Here is a 15,030-nt window from a genome sequence, read left to right on the forward strand (position 1 = left end):
CTTCTCCGCTATCTGGATGCAGCAGGATTTTCCGGCGGTGACTCACAGTCGTTCAAAAGGCATATTCACTTCCGACGGCAGCTGGAGACAAGTGTCAAGGATTGCAGTTCGCGCCATGGGTTGTGCAAAGTCGAAATCAAAATCAAGAAGCAGTTCCTCGGAATTTCAAGTACAAACAGTTGCCGGCACAACGGAAAATGAAAGTTACAGAATCCACACAGATCAACGGTAAGTTTTATAATGCTATTTCTTACCTGTAAAAGGCTGTGAAATGCTAAAAAATCTTAGTATTGTGTCAGTAACGCCACAAGAGAACGGGGAATGGGAGCAGATACCCCAGCCAATTAACCCTTCTTACTACCCTTCAACCATACTACCCTTTAAATGTGTGAACGTTCGGGGCTAATACTTTCGATGAGCCCCTAACTATTTCCTTTCCATTTCAGTTATTCTACGTCGCTTTTCTACATCAAGTGTTAATCGCGACGATGAGGATGAAGCGATTGATTGAATGATGGGATTGATTGATTTTATTTTTACTTCTCTTTTCTGCCAATTTTGGCTAACCGCGAAGATGAGGATGATATGATGAAAGGAAACTCACAAAGGACATAAACGCCCAGGCCGGAATTCGAACCCAGGACCCCTGATGTCGTAACGCGCTGTGCAAATATGATACTAACTACCAAAATGTACAGTTACTTCTCTATTTGAAATTTTTTATACCAAAAAAAGAAAGAATAATAACATGATTACGTAATATATTGAAGTAGCTAAGAATTGGTGTTATTAATTTTATAAATAATATTGAATATTATCGTTATTGTCTGATTTTGGGTTTCAAGCTTCCAAGATTAAGGGAAACGTAGGAAGGAAAAATGATATTTTACACCTGATAAAGATAAATTTGTCCTCAGAGTGTGGCAACACTGATGTCCGGTATAACCTGAAAATGATATGTTGCCATCACTATTATACACAACGTAAAACCAAATTAAAATTACATTTATTTTAACTTCCTTTCATCTAATCCACTATTTTTGCGCGTCAATTCTTGAATTTCCTTGGAATTTTATTTCTCTCTGTTCAACGTTGTCATGTTCTTGCAGTAATTTTCTCGGCATCTTGATAATAATCACGCCTCGTAACATCAAGGTTAGGTGCAATTCGTGACGAGTAGCTAATGCAAACAGCCAATGAAACCGTATACGAGAGGAAAGTTCCTGTGAACAGATGGAGTTCTTGAGTACGATACTTGGAAACTTCACACTCGATTCTAGAAGCAAATATTGTTTCGTGCTTTGAAATGGCAATGAAATAACTGGCAACACACCTATTGTAGAACTTATATTATGTATTCATATTATCATCAGTAAAACTAAATATTTTAAGCTGTTGGCTAAAAATGTTTAATTTACTTGACTGATTGTTTTGCTTTATTTTACTTCGCTTCTCTGTTACTTTAGGTAATAATCAAAATCTAATTATTGATAACAACTCGTTTGAACCAGTTTCCAAACTCAAGTACCAGGTGGTTATAATTAAAGTGACGGTGTTCAGAGTGGTACAGCACGGGCTGTAATGAGAGTAGCAGTCTGAAACTTCGTAGATATGCTAATGAAGCAATGCGCTCGCGAATTATGCAAAAAAAAAAAAATAGTTCCAATTCTCGCCACCAGGGTAAAAAATGGCGCTGTAAGCAGTCGAAACGTGGAATTTTCCGTAACTCTGACGTCAAAGTCGGTGACATTGCCTAACCATTGTGTGAGCTCCCTGGTTGTCGTTGGTGACGCTTGTTGCTTTTTCCTTTAGTAATGTTCATGTAATTCGAATAGTGAAATTGTAGCGATATTTTATTACAAAGAGTATTGTTTTCTGCGATTTATAGTGTTTTTCCTGTAACTATACCACGTTTTGACTGCTTACAGCGCCATTTTTTACCCTGGTGGCGAGAATTGGAACTATTTTTTTTTTTTTTCATAATTCGCGAGCGCATTGCTTCATTAGCATATCAACGAAGTTTAAGACTGCTACTCTCATTACAGCCCGTGCTGTACCACTCTGAACACCGTCACTTTAATTATAACCACCTGGTACATAGGAGTAATACTAACAAATGAAAATGATATTAAAGAGGAAATAAAAAGCAGGCTTAATTCAGGAAATGCATGTTACTTCTCTCTTCATAAACTTTTGTCTTCTCGTTTAATATCTAAGAAACTAAAAGTTAAAATATATACAAAACAGTAATTTTGCCTGTAATATTATATGGATGCGAAACTTGGTCCCTTACATTGAAAGAGGAACATAAATTGAGAGTATTTCAAAATAAGATCCTTAGGAAAATATTTGCGCCTAAAAGGGATGAGGAGACAGGTGAGTGGAGAAGGTTACATAATTTAGAAGTACATAATTTGTATTCATGTCCAGATATTATTAGAATGATTAAATCAAGAAGACTTAGGTGGGCAGGCCATGTGGCACGAAAGGAAGAGTTTACAGTATTCTTGTTGGGAAACCTGATGGTAAGAGACCAGTAGGAAGACCAAGACGAAGATGGAGGGCCTAATGTTGTGATGGACCTAAAAGAAATTGGTACGGATGGAAAAGAGTATATAGATCTTGCTCAGGATAGGGACAGATGGAAGGTCTGTGTTGCTGCAGCCATGAACCTTCGGGTTCAAGAAGGCTCGAGAGTTAGTTAGTTAGTTCTCTGTTACTTTTGGCCAATCGCGAAGATGAGGATGATGGTGATACGATGAAATTGATACAAGGGCAATCACACACACACACGGACAGGACACACCACAAAAGCCCCACAGAGGATTATCCTAGATGCGAGTGCAGACGCCAGAGCCTCGTTAGTCAGTAAAATGCAGTCCAATGTGCAAGAGAGATTGACATATGGATGTCTACAGAAAGGGTCACCCCTGTATTAATCAGTATTTCAAAAGTCGCTCAACCCAAAGTTTTATTGTTTACAACATGTACAAATGTGCGCGCGCACACACACCGTGCGTTATGAACAATTCCATTGAAATATATAAAAATAAATTAGTGTTTTTTTCATCCTAAAAGGCAATTTTGGGTGAGAAAAGGTGACCAGAAAATACTGCAGAGTCGTAATTCGAGGTTTTGTGACTGGCGCCATAAATGTCGCCATTGCGTCAGCCACCATAATCCTTTTTGAGGCTTGCGTTGTGTCCATGTGTGTTTATGATAATTCCTTCATTCATTTCATCTTACCACCTTTCATCCTCACCTTCGCGATTGGTGAAAAATACCAGAAAAGCGAAGTAATGTGAAGCAAATCAATAGGGTTCATGTACAGCAATTGTGGAAAAAGTGGTATTTTAGTGGCATATAATCTTGGTTAGCAACACTAGCAGTTCATAATTTTTGTCGGAAAACGTAAGCAACATGTACCCAAGTACTGATCACAGCATAGCATGAAAAATGGCAGGAGAGAAAAGTGAACAATTGCATGGTCTTTTGTTCTTTCTTTCTCGTTGTCCAAAGAGACGGAGTTCAACTTCTTTTTTCAAAGTTTCTGTGTAAAGATTTAACAAATGATAATTTATTATTAATATTGATGCTATTTAAAAAAAAAAACTAATGTGCTGGAGAACACAAAACAGTTGTACACGTCAAGATTGGATTTCCAGAAAATTTGCTTTTAAGTATATGTATTTTCCCTATTCGGCAAGTGATTCTCAATATGTTAAGAAAAGTTGTCATGATCTGGAAACACTGAGTGCTCGTTGAAGCGCCAATGCAATGAATAATAAAATCGTTTTCCGGGAGGAAAGAAACTTGTTAGTCATTACTATGACCGTCATAACATTTCCTTGGATCTCTGATGCAAGAGGCGCAACAAGATGCTTCACAACAAAAAGAGTCATTCGTGTGTTTTACTTTCGCAACAACACATCTTAGTATTTCAGATCATCGGTCTAGTTCGTACAATATTGAAAAAATATATTTAAATCAAAATTTCTTGACTATGCCCGTTCTGCGATTTATACCAAGCGCATATCTACCCAATTATAATAATTATTGATAGATAAATAATATATTTTGTTTATAGCAATTCTAAAATCAACCCATTGAACTGTAACAGCTATTGTAATTCTTGTCACACGGGTCATAACTGACCCGATTAAACGAAGGTGATTTATAGGGTGACGGTTAGTTGCACCCCGAGAATACCTAAATGGGCGAGATGCACCGCTAAACCCTTCGGACCAAGGGGTAAGTTGCACCGCTTACCCTTTCTCCGCTAATTTTCCCTTCACACTTTTCACAACCTTAGGACTGTCATGGCTAAAAGCTCATGGCGTGTTTAAAAATTTGCGGATGAGTTTCCTTTGTCTAATTATACCTCTATGTTTTAATTTTATTTCTTCTTATCCTTCTTTGAACTGTAGTAGGAAATAGCCTTTAAGAAATCAAATCGTGTTAGTTCTTTATTCTTATATTTCTGCTTCATTTTTCCATATTTTCCATTCTCTGTTTCAGAAATTTACTATGTTTCTTTGTGACATCTGCACTATTTTTTAAAGCATATACATCAACCTGGGTCTGCTTAATCACTTCAATAAAAGCATAAATATTTGGATTTGGTGCACTGAAATTGGAATTGAATTTCGCGTGAAACGATTCACAAACATTAGTTGTTCTCTCTCCGTCTACTTTATCTGAAGCCCATAGTATTGGTGGAAATTTGGCATCTTCCGAAATGTATGTATTTACCAAGTAATCGGTGTATTTTTCCAACTTTTCATCCTGAGGAATTTCCGACATGAAATCCTCTACAAAACAATCAGCAACATCCTCATGATTGAAATAAGAAAAGAAAGTGAGCAAGTGGTATGTAGTGACCATTTTCTTTGACATGCAAGGAAAATATTTGATGGAAAAACTTTGGACAATGTTTGAAAGTCCCATCGATAAATATCGTATCGTTTTTACACAAAAATTGTAGATTAGACACACTTGAAAAACAAACAATACCTTTTTCTTCGTTATTAATCTGCAGCATTGCTTCTCCATGGTATGTTTTAATATCCAATGAAGTTAGAGCAGAATGCACTTCTTTTGAGTTTTGGGGAAGAGGTGGTAACACTGCACGCCGTGCTCGACTCAAATTTTTCCTTATCTATTCCATATCTTTTACACTGAATTCGTCTGTAAAACCTGAAGGTGCATCACTTATTTCCCGTCTAATTAATTTTTGTGGCCGTTCGTTCAATTCGTCGAGAGCTGACGAATATGACGTCATGTATCCGGAACCGGAACCTTGTTTGGTCACGAGGAAGTCGGGTGCAACTAGCTTGTTTGTACAAGAGGAAGTCGAGTGCAATTCGCCCAGTCGTTTGATTGACATATTATGCTAGCGGTGCAATCGACGCTCTTCCGATTTATATTCGGACAATTCATTTCAAATTATGCAACAGAGACTTGGGTGGAAAGCCTTTCAGGTCAAATTTGACCAAACGCTAGCAGTTGTCTCAATTGTGAGCTTGTGCTGCGTGGTTGCACATGTTCAGCATAAAATTAAGTTTTTCGAGGGTCGAAACAAACCCTCAAATAGAAAAATGCTATTAAAGAGTATTGTTTGTCATAATGACCTCTATCCGCTGTAGCCGACCCCCGTAGCGGAGTGGTTAGCACATCGCGCTACGACGCCGTAGGTCCCGGGTTCGAATCCAGGCTTGGGAATGAATGTTTGTTAGTGTCCATTCATCAATTTTAACATATCATCACTCATCCCCATCTTCACAAATTAGCCAAAATTGGCACAAAAGGCAAAGTAAAATAAAGCAAATCAATCTATCCGCTGTTAAGATAGCTATGTGCGGCGATACGCTTTATATGCTGTTCATACTAGATCGAAACAGATGTTTATAAATTGAAACCGAGAATGAGACAGACAACTCGAACCAAGTTTCGTTTCATCTCGTCTCGATCGATATTATCTCTATTTAATTTGTGCCCAGTTCCTGCAGATGTCATCAGCAGACAACGCGTTTCTCAATCCCATGTCGCTATATCCTATAAGGAGCAGACTGAACATTCGAATTGGCTCAACAAATGACATTCGATTTCAGGCTTCCTTCCCTCTAGAATATTCAATCTCTTTGGGCGAAAGGATCGTGAAAAAGCTTCTGGCTCTACACAACTTGTAACTCTCTGGTACAGTGGGATCCATGAGTATTACCGTGCAAATTGCTCATCACCATGTTCGTGCACTTTATTTGACCCAATAAGAGTTTCAAGAATAAAAAGAAAACTCATAACAAGCTGTTGACAACTTCTGCACCAGCATACATAAAAATCCATCCCTAAAAACACACAGGATCGAAGAAAAAAATGAAAATAGTCATGGACAATTTGCACGGTAATACTCATGGATCACACTGTACGTAAATGCAATGTTGTTCAAAGCACTTTAAATATATATAAATAATATTCCTGGGATAGCGCAGGATTTTCGTGGTTGAGCCAGTTTCCTGAATACAATAATGTGCAACGAACCACAACACGGGCGTCAGAAGCGGTGGAACGGGACTCCCCTTCATCAATTCAGAAGAATGTACTATTTCGTTTATGTATGGTATTGATCCCTGGATAATGCAAAAAATATAACGACGTGTATGAACCACAGTTATCGAATAAATCATTGCTAATTCCTCTGAAGACAGTAAAAATCTACAATTGTAATGAATTAATTCTATGTGACCTGAAGTATTTAGGCCTAGTTCCAATGTCATTGTCGTCGTGTCAGAGAATATAACAGTAGAAATTGACTTCCAAACCATTCACCAATGATATTTTCGCATACTCACGTTTTCCACTGCTTCTCTGCACCTTGTTTCGAAGAAACACGACCTTAAACCACCAAGTTCCGGTTGCCGCAACCTCACCTACATAATTGAGCAGAACGTTGCAGAATCACGTATTTCGAACGCAAGGCGTACCTGGAATCGTTCACGGATCTTCTAAGTCCTATAGATTTTTACTTTTCGTTTCATAATGTTAGTACGTTACTCGACATTCTTAAATAAAAAAAACAGGACCTCCCCGATGTCGTAGTTGCGACGTCGTCGCCTTGCAATAAAAGGATATTTGTACTTGATGAAACCACTAGTGATTCAGATCGCACTTTAAACTGTAGGTCCAGTCCCAATTAGCCTATCTATGCATAAAGTGGACTTAAACTTCCAATTAAATACATAAAGACATTACAAATGTAAATATAGTATCAGTTATAAAAGTAAGTTATAATATTGGGATATTATATATATATATACACGTATGGGGAAGCACCATGTGCAATAGAGCTAAACCCTCATAGGAAGTCCAACTTCCAGACAGACAACTGATTGGGAAGTTTGTTAAGGTGGGGAAAATTATGGGAAAGTTGAATCGTGTAATGGCAACAGGGTTAGAGTAACTTCCCCACAGGCAATACATATATGTAGATAAGTAGATGGGGAACTGGTTACGTACAATTCCCCAAATTGACTTAAAACAGCATAATTCCACCCAAGGCCGTCCGTAAAATTTTTTCTCAGGGGGGCTGCAGCGCTTAAAGTGAGGGAAGGTGCATCCCAAGCACTATAGGATAATTTGCATAGGCACGTAATCTGCTGTCTTTCACGGCACCCCTCGTCCATGTTATCACGCTACAATTTCAAAATCTGAATTATATGAAGTATTTACAGACATCTCAGGGAGGCACGTGCCCCCTGGTCCTGCCCCTCTGCAGGCACCCTTGATTCCACCTCTGTGGCCAAACGTTCGACTCGCTATCGCGTCATGGAAGGCTCCGAGTTCGAATCCCGGCCATGGGTGTTCTTTGCAAGTGCCACTTCATTGTTTTCGTCATATAATCGCCTATCCTCATCGTCGCGATTAGCCGAAAGTGGCAGAAAAGCAACGCTAAACAACACAAATCAAATCAAGCCGCGACGTAGTTTGATTTGAAGCGAACTACTGCAGCAACTTACCCAACTCTCTTTACAACTGTCCACGCCTTTCGCATGTTCATTCGTTGAGTGCATATTATACCCAGAACAAGAATAACTTGGTCAGCACGCTATTTCATCCACTGCCCTCGAGTAAGATCTCTATTATTTGCTTACGAAAGTGAAAACTTATCGACTCGACCTTGCAACAAGCCATGACCTTTCTCTCTTCGAACGAATATCGATCGATGAGACAGCAACTAGCTCCCCCTCTCGGACACGACTGTGAAACGTTCGTTGCCCCTTCGGAATAGTCACGAATCGCGACAGAGTGTCTGTGCTGCGAAACGTGGCCAGCGCGGCGTAGTTTTTCCCGGTATTCGTGGCGTTTTCCAAGCAGGCTGGACATTTTCGCAATCTTTGTGCCTTCCATGAATTTTTAGGGGCGCTATGCAAGAACAACGGGTCTGTGGGACAGTTCGCGTCTTCTTCAACCGGCGACCTACGACTGCGAAAACGTGTTGTCGAGAATGGCGACTCCAAGAAAGAAGAAGGAACCTATGGTTGGAACTCCCTCGCCACGGAAAAAGAAGGAGCCAATGTGCGTTTGCAAGTAAGTTGAAACGATGTTGTGTCCAGGGGCGTCAGCAAGATTCTTTCAGGGGGAGTCGCCAAAAAAACATTGCTTCAGTTTTAAGTTATCGTGTTCTTGCAACGATTTGTACCAGTCTTGGTATACCGGGTGTCCCAGAAGTCTTTCCCTGGTTACAAACTTTATTCATATCCGCTATATGCAATGTAGAGATGTGAAAGTGGTGTCAAAATGTTGGAAAACTAACCAAGTTTATTTGTTGCAGGTTTCAGTAATGTGGCTGTAGTGTAGCAGTGTCAGTGCCAAGGAATCCGGAATTAATGCTCTTGACATCGGGTGGCATCTTTCCATACAATGTTTCTTGGACTTGACAGGATTTGGGAATGAAGATAAATTCCATATTTTAAATACCAACTTATTGATGGCAGATATTCTAGACGAAAGAATTCTGTACATTTGAAAGTTCCTCTGCACTGTTATTGTTGACCGGGTCTCGTGATACCAGAGGACATGCTGAGCTTTGTCCTGATTTGTGAACATTTCCGGTTTTCTGGGCACTGACACTGCTACACTACAGCCACGTTACTCAAACCTGCAACAAATAAACTTGGTTAGCTTTCCAACATTTTGGCACTACTTCCACATCTCTACCTTGCATATAGCGCATATGAATAAAGTTTGTAATCAACTTCTGGGACACCCTGTATTACTGCGACTGTGACTAAAATTACATGCGTGAAATATATCATTTTAGGGGGCATTCATTTTACAAGGATGTAACGGTCTTCATTTGCCCCCTTCCGCACGCCCATGGTCACATCCAACGCTCACGTGTCGTTGTAATTAACATTTTAATGGAGAGAGAAATTAAGTGAAATATAGAATAGTGTGTGTGTGTGTGTGTGATGGTGTTTGTGTGTGTGTGTGTGTGCATGCAAGAGAGAGAGAGATTAACTAATTCGCTTTATTTTTACTTCTGCCACTTTTGGCCAATCGCGAAGCTGAGAATGATTTATGAGACGATGAAAAATTGATGGGAGGAGAATACACAAAAAACACCCATTCCCAGATCGGGATTCGAGCCGGAAACCCTGGAGTTGTAGCGCGCACTGCTAACCACTCAGCTACGGAGGTCGCCGTGAGAGACAGGGAGAAGGGAAAAGGAAGATAGAAAACAGAAAAAGGAAATAAATCGTCAGAGATGGTAAGGGAAGGGAAATAAAAAAAATAAACCACGTTTATATACATCAAGGTAACAACGAAAAGGGTCTGTAAAAATCATGACGAAAACTGATAATGTCCACAAGTCTCGTTTCATTCGAGATCTTAGTGAACTAACATGTACGATATATTACGATTTCAAATCAATCAAAATTACGGGGTGGCTGTCTATTTGTATGGTCTCCCGCGTAGCAAAATTGCTATCTCTCTCGTCTTTGGTTTGAACGGGCCCCCAGGTTCGATCATCGGCGGAAGCCGCCAAAATTTCGGCGTTGACCCAGTATCGTGAGGACAACTGGGGAGCTACTTGAAATGAAGTAGCGAGCTCCTGTCTTGAAAGGCCAGAAAACAGCGGCGATGGGACTCGATGCTTCTCTATGCGTCACCCAATGAAAAAGGGCCTGCACCCTGGCCCTTAGAGGGCTGTTGCACCATGGAGTCTAGTTTCAGTCTATTTATATAGGTTTCTATTTGTAAATATCCAAAACCTAACTGATTTAATCACACACATACGCAAACATTTTGTTCCAATAGATTCGAGGGTTGTCTGTGTGTGTCCCTCATGAATTTCATATCTTATCATCACTCATACTAATCATTGCAATTACCCAAAAGTGGCAGAATTGATAAAATCAAATCAATCAATCAGTGATTGATTGATTACTCGATTTGATTTGTTTTACTTCGTTTTTCTGTGACTTATGGTTAATTGCGAAGATAATGATGAGCGATGATATGATGAAATTGATGAAGTGACGCTCACAAAGGACACCCATGCCAAGGCCGGGGGGATTCGAACCTGGAACCCCTGGCGTCGTAGCGCGGTGTGATAACCACTCCACCACGAATGTCGACCAATCAATAAATAAATAAACAAATCGAGACTACAGTTTAGTTTGAATGCACAAGTAGGCTACTAGGGACTGGACCTACAGTTTAAAGTGGGATCCGAACCGCTGTGCAATGTACCTCCACCGGTATTGAAACTGGACACCTTTACAAACGATATTGAGATTTTCCTTTCGAGACGAAGAACGAGACGCATCCGAGAACGGCGAGCCTCTCCCATAGGATGGTTCTAACGCTGTCGCTTTGCAATAAAGGGATCCTGGGTTCGATACCCGGTGTGAGTACTGTTGGTCCATTTCCGATTAGCCTAACTGAGCATAAAGCGAGCTTAAACTTTGACTTTCGACAAATGTACAGTCACAATCAGAAGTTTTCTTCCTTGGTTACCGAGTGGGTTGAGTGGTCGACTCCTGATCATGCTATCAAATGTTCCAGGTTGCGTCTTGGTAGATCTTCCTACGCGAATTTCCCTTCATTTTAAGATCTTCATCGCATCGGTTATCCTACAGAGCCAGAAAAGGGGCGTAAGACAAGACAAATACGAACAGAAGTGAGTTGAGGTATAAGTAGAGTTGGAAGTGGTCGGAAAAAAACAGGCTTTCTTGGGGAAAAAACTGTGTTTTTTTCCCTCGGCTTTTTTCACAAAAGTTTCTCAATTCAATAAAAATACAGAAGTTGGCAGTATTTTTCCTGTTGCATGGTTTCGTTTATCTTCCAGCTGTAAAATAGACACTCATTTCTACATTAAAATACAATTTACAATATGAAATTCGTAGCTAGACATAAAGTGTTTTCAAGAAAGCTGGCTTTTTTGAATGGGCAGTTCTTTCCGAGTGTTATCTTTGTATATCCGTAGGCTTATTAAATACATATATGTAGTATAAACGTATTCACATAACTAGAGTAGTTTTGCATACATTTTTAATATAATCTAATAGTATGATATGATTTTCAACATTTGAATTTGTCATATGAACATGTACCTACATGAAGCAAAAAAGAAAATACTGCTCTACCTTTTGAAAATCTAGTATCAAATCTCTTTACATTAAATTCTGTGTTCAGAAAAATATATTTGTATTATGGCTTTCCAGTACACTATTTATACAGTAATTTCGTTAAATGGCAGCTCAACCTGGTCACGGAGCAACTAGTGTATTTTGTCTGCTTGGTGCAGTGGTTCTGAACCTTTGTGAGACCACAGCCCAGTATATTTTTTATTATAAATCGATAGATACATTTCTGGTCTTTTAAACTTTAAATGTAAATTAATATGCACCCTTAATTAATATTAAGTATTAATATATAAACTGACATAATCATAAAGAGTAATACATAGTTCAATTATCTATAGGTCTAGACTTGTTGTCAAATATACAATTAGATTTAAATTAGTTGTCAACCTCTGGGTGCAAAGGACCTTTTCGGCCTGCTGGTTGAGAAACACTGGCACTAAAATTGAAGCAGAAGCAAATAAGATTGACCGCAAATGGAAAAAAAGACAATCTATTAAAAAATCTGGCTAATTTGGACTAGACCTACAGATTGAAATGAGATCCGAAGCACTCTGCCTCCACTGAGGATTGAACCTCAGATTCCTTCTTATTATCTATCAACAAGCCGCCCTTTTTCCAACAACAGTACTTGCAAATTGTTCTCTGTGATTTACAGGCTAAATTAAATCTTAATAAAGTAGGAAACAATCTAGTAAAGTATAGAGACCATTCAGACCGAAGCAACTCATGACAGTGGGGAAGGGGGTGGGGATCACATTGAAGTGACAAATGACATGAGCCCCTTCAGTGTATAAGCAAGCACTCACCACACATGCACAAAAAAATAAACAAGACCGAAACGACACGATGCAAGCCATTGAAGGAGCTTTCAGACTGAAGTCACAGGTGACAAGCGACGCAGTCTCCTTCAGCATAAAGCAAAACATTCACCGTGCATGGTAGAACAACAGACCGAAGCGGCACGATGCACACCATTGAGAAAACAGTCTAGTCCGAGCAACATGCAAGTGACATGATTAGCTCGTTGTCGCACTTTGGTTCAAAAGCTTGAATGGATTACGGAGGGTCTGCTTCCAAGTGACACATGTCACTTGTTGCATCTGTCTGAAAGTTCTATGAGAAAACGGTACAGGACAAGTGACAAGCGACACTTGCAGCTTATGTTCCTTTGGTTTGAAAGGTTGGTTTGAAAGGTTGCATTTACTTCGAAGGGTTGGTTTCCAAGATTCACGTGTCGCTTCCATCTCAAAGCTCCGTTAATTAGGATATATACATACATTAACGTAAACGTATATTTCTGCATGTGTGTTGTGAACAGTAAAGATTTTTAATTGCCCCGAAACATCGAATATTTTGATATTGACATTTGTTTCATATTTTATGACATCAACATTTAAATTGAGACACAAACATGTAAAAGGTTGTTTTAAATCAATTTCATGGTCTGATGTGCTCATCAAGACTACACGTTTAGTTTTAACCCATACCCATGCTGTACAAGAAACTTACATACCTGGGGCGGTTCACAGGCCCACACTTTTTTATCACTAAAATTCAAGAAACTATTTGATTATTGAATCACTGCATCCCTTGCTGATTACATTAGTAATTTATTAATTATAATAATCACAAATATTACTATCATTAATAAAAAATAATCAATTATTGTATGAGTGTCTCACATATTTTATCCTTCACTAAAACTCACAAAATCCATAATAATTTTTTATTAATGCTTTCTTGTGCAGTTGTTTATTAAATATAATAATTACAATAATTACCATCATTACCAACCATTTCTACACTGTCACCGGCATGAGTGTATCGAATGAGACGCATTCAAAGATGGTGCCTGATATGCCCACCAAATGCATTTTACCTCCTAATTACATTACAAAAGTAGTACAGAAATATTGGGAACATCCTAGGGAAGAATGTAATTTATTTTCAAACAGTTGAAAAATCTAAAAAAAATTGGGTTTTTGGAACTGCACCCCCCCCCCCCCCATCGGTTAGCTAGGGTTAAGATTGTATCTGAACCACTATGCAATACGTGCCAAATGTGATTGGCCAATATCTGTTTCTTGGCCGCTACATCATGCAAACTTTTTTAGCTACCTAGTTGTAAAATATGTCACAACAAACCTGTAAACTCATAACAGTAACTTCAAGTGAAATACGTTAGCTGTAAATCAATTACAGTAATTGATAAAAGGGAAAAAAGCCAAAATTTAAGTTTTTTTTCCCAAAAACGGCTTTTTATAGGAAAAAAACCGTTCATTCAAAAAAGCCGGCTTTTTTGCATCTCTAGGTGTAAGTAAACTCTTGACTTAGCTAGTGCAGCCTTAGATTGATTTGATTGATTGATTTGTGTTTTTTAAGTCCACTTTATGCACAGAAAGGCTAATCGAGACTGAACATACAGTTTAAAGTGTGATCCGAACCACTATGCGCCTCCACCGGGTATCGAACCCGAAACCCCTTGATCACAAGGCGACGATGTTACCACCACACCATCGGGGAGGCACTGCAGCCTTAGAGTTAAGCAATCTGGATCACGCAACAAGCTGGTTCATTCAATATCACACAAGATGGAAAATAATCCGAATAACTCGGTGATTAATATTTTGACGAAACAAGTCTCGTTCTCAAGATAATATTCTCGTTTGATGAGTTTCAAATATCATGTTCGATCTTCCATAACCCCAATCAGTCGTTAGTCATCAATACTGTTTGCATTTTTCGCCCGTTTCAAAGATTAGCAGTGAATTAAATTTGTACTCATGAATCATATCTTTCCCATTTACAACCTTTGCGTTCTTGCAGCATTTTCTCGGTTTAGTCTCGTTCTCGGTCTGATCTTCATATCTAAGCTCCACTGTCATTCTCGTCTTGGTCTCGAAAGTTTTAAATGTTTTAAAAAAATACATATATTAAAGCACATAAATTCGACAACCACCGCCTCGACATAGCCTAGTCTGTAGTTCATGCATGACTATCAGACAGTGGGTGAATTTCATTAGCTTCCAACCAGCGCAGTGTATCATCTGGCTGCCCATTCTCAAGTGATCGTTTCAGCTTTTGCTACCGTAATCCCAGACGACGTTGGTCTTAAAATTGAGAAACTCGTTGTGAGCTTGCTTATTGAAATGCTTTGTGCAACACGTAAAGAATCTAGACGAAGCAAAGTTAAATCCACAAGTTTTCCGACTTGGATATTGATCTGCCAATAGCGTGTGTTCCTTGCTTGTAGACAGACAACGCCATCTGTGTGAAGTCTGAAGCATGATATTTCACTTCGTCTAATTTAAATAAAGCAATACATTTCTGCGACGAAGTTAGTTATCGTACACAGACGACCGTCTAAAAGGCCAGACGAGAT

General features: G+C 39.1%; 1 protein-coding gene across 2 annotated transcripts in view; it reads left to right on the plus strand.

The window, feature by feature from the left end:
* The window catches only part of LOC145977715 (Golgi-associated plant pathogenesis-related protein 1-like), a 179,974-nt gene continuing 164,944 nt past the window's right edge, over nucleotides 1-15,030 (plus strand). Inside the window, exon 1 of one of the 2 annotated variants that reach the window (XM_083109954.1) lies at nucleotides 1-228. In XM_083109954.1, coding sequence (XP_082966080.1) covers nucleotides 17-228 — 212 coding nt within the window. In that variant the 5' untranslated portion in view covers nucleotides 1-16. Of the gene's footprint in view, nucleotides 229-8,322; nucleotides 8,584-15,030 lie in introns of those variants that run through there. The other variant, XM_083109955.1, reaches the window with a different exon arrangement.

This window comes from Lepisma saccharinum, chromosome 23 (genome assembly GCF_977018435.1).
Source record: "Lepisma saccharinum chromosome 23, izLepSacc3.1, whole genome shotgun sequence".
Classification (NCBI taxonomy): Eukaryota; Metazoa; Arthropoda; class Insecta; order Zygentoma; family Lepismatidae; genus Lepisma; species Lepisma saccharinum.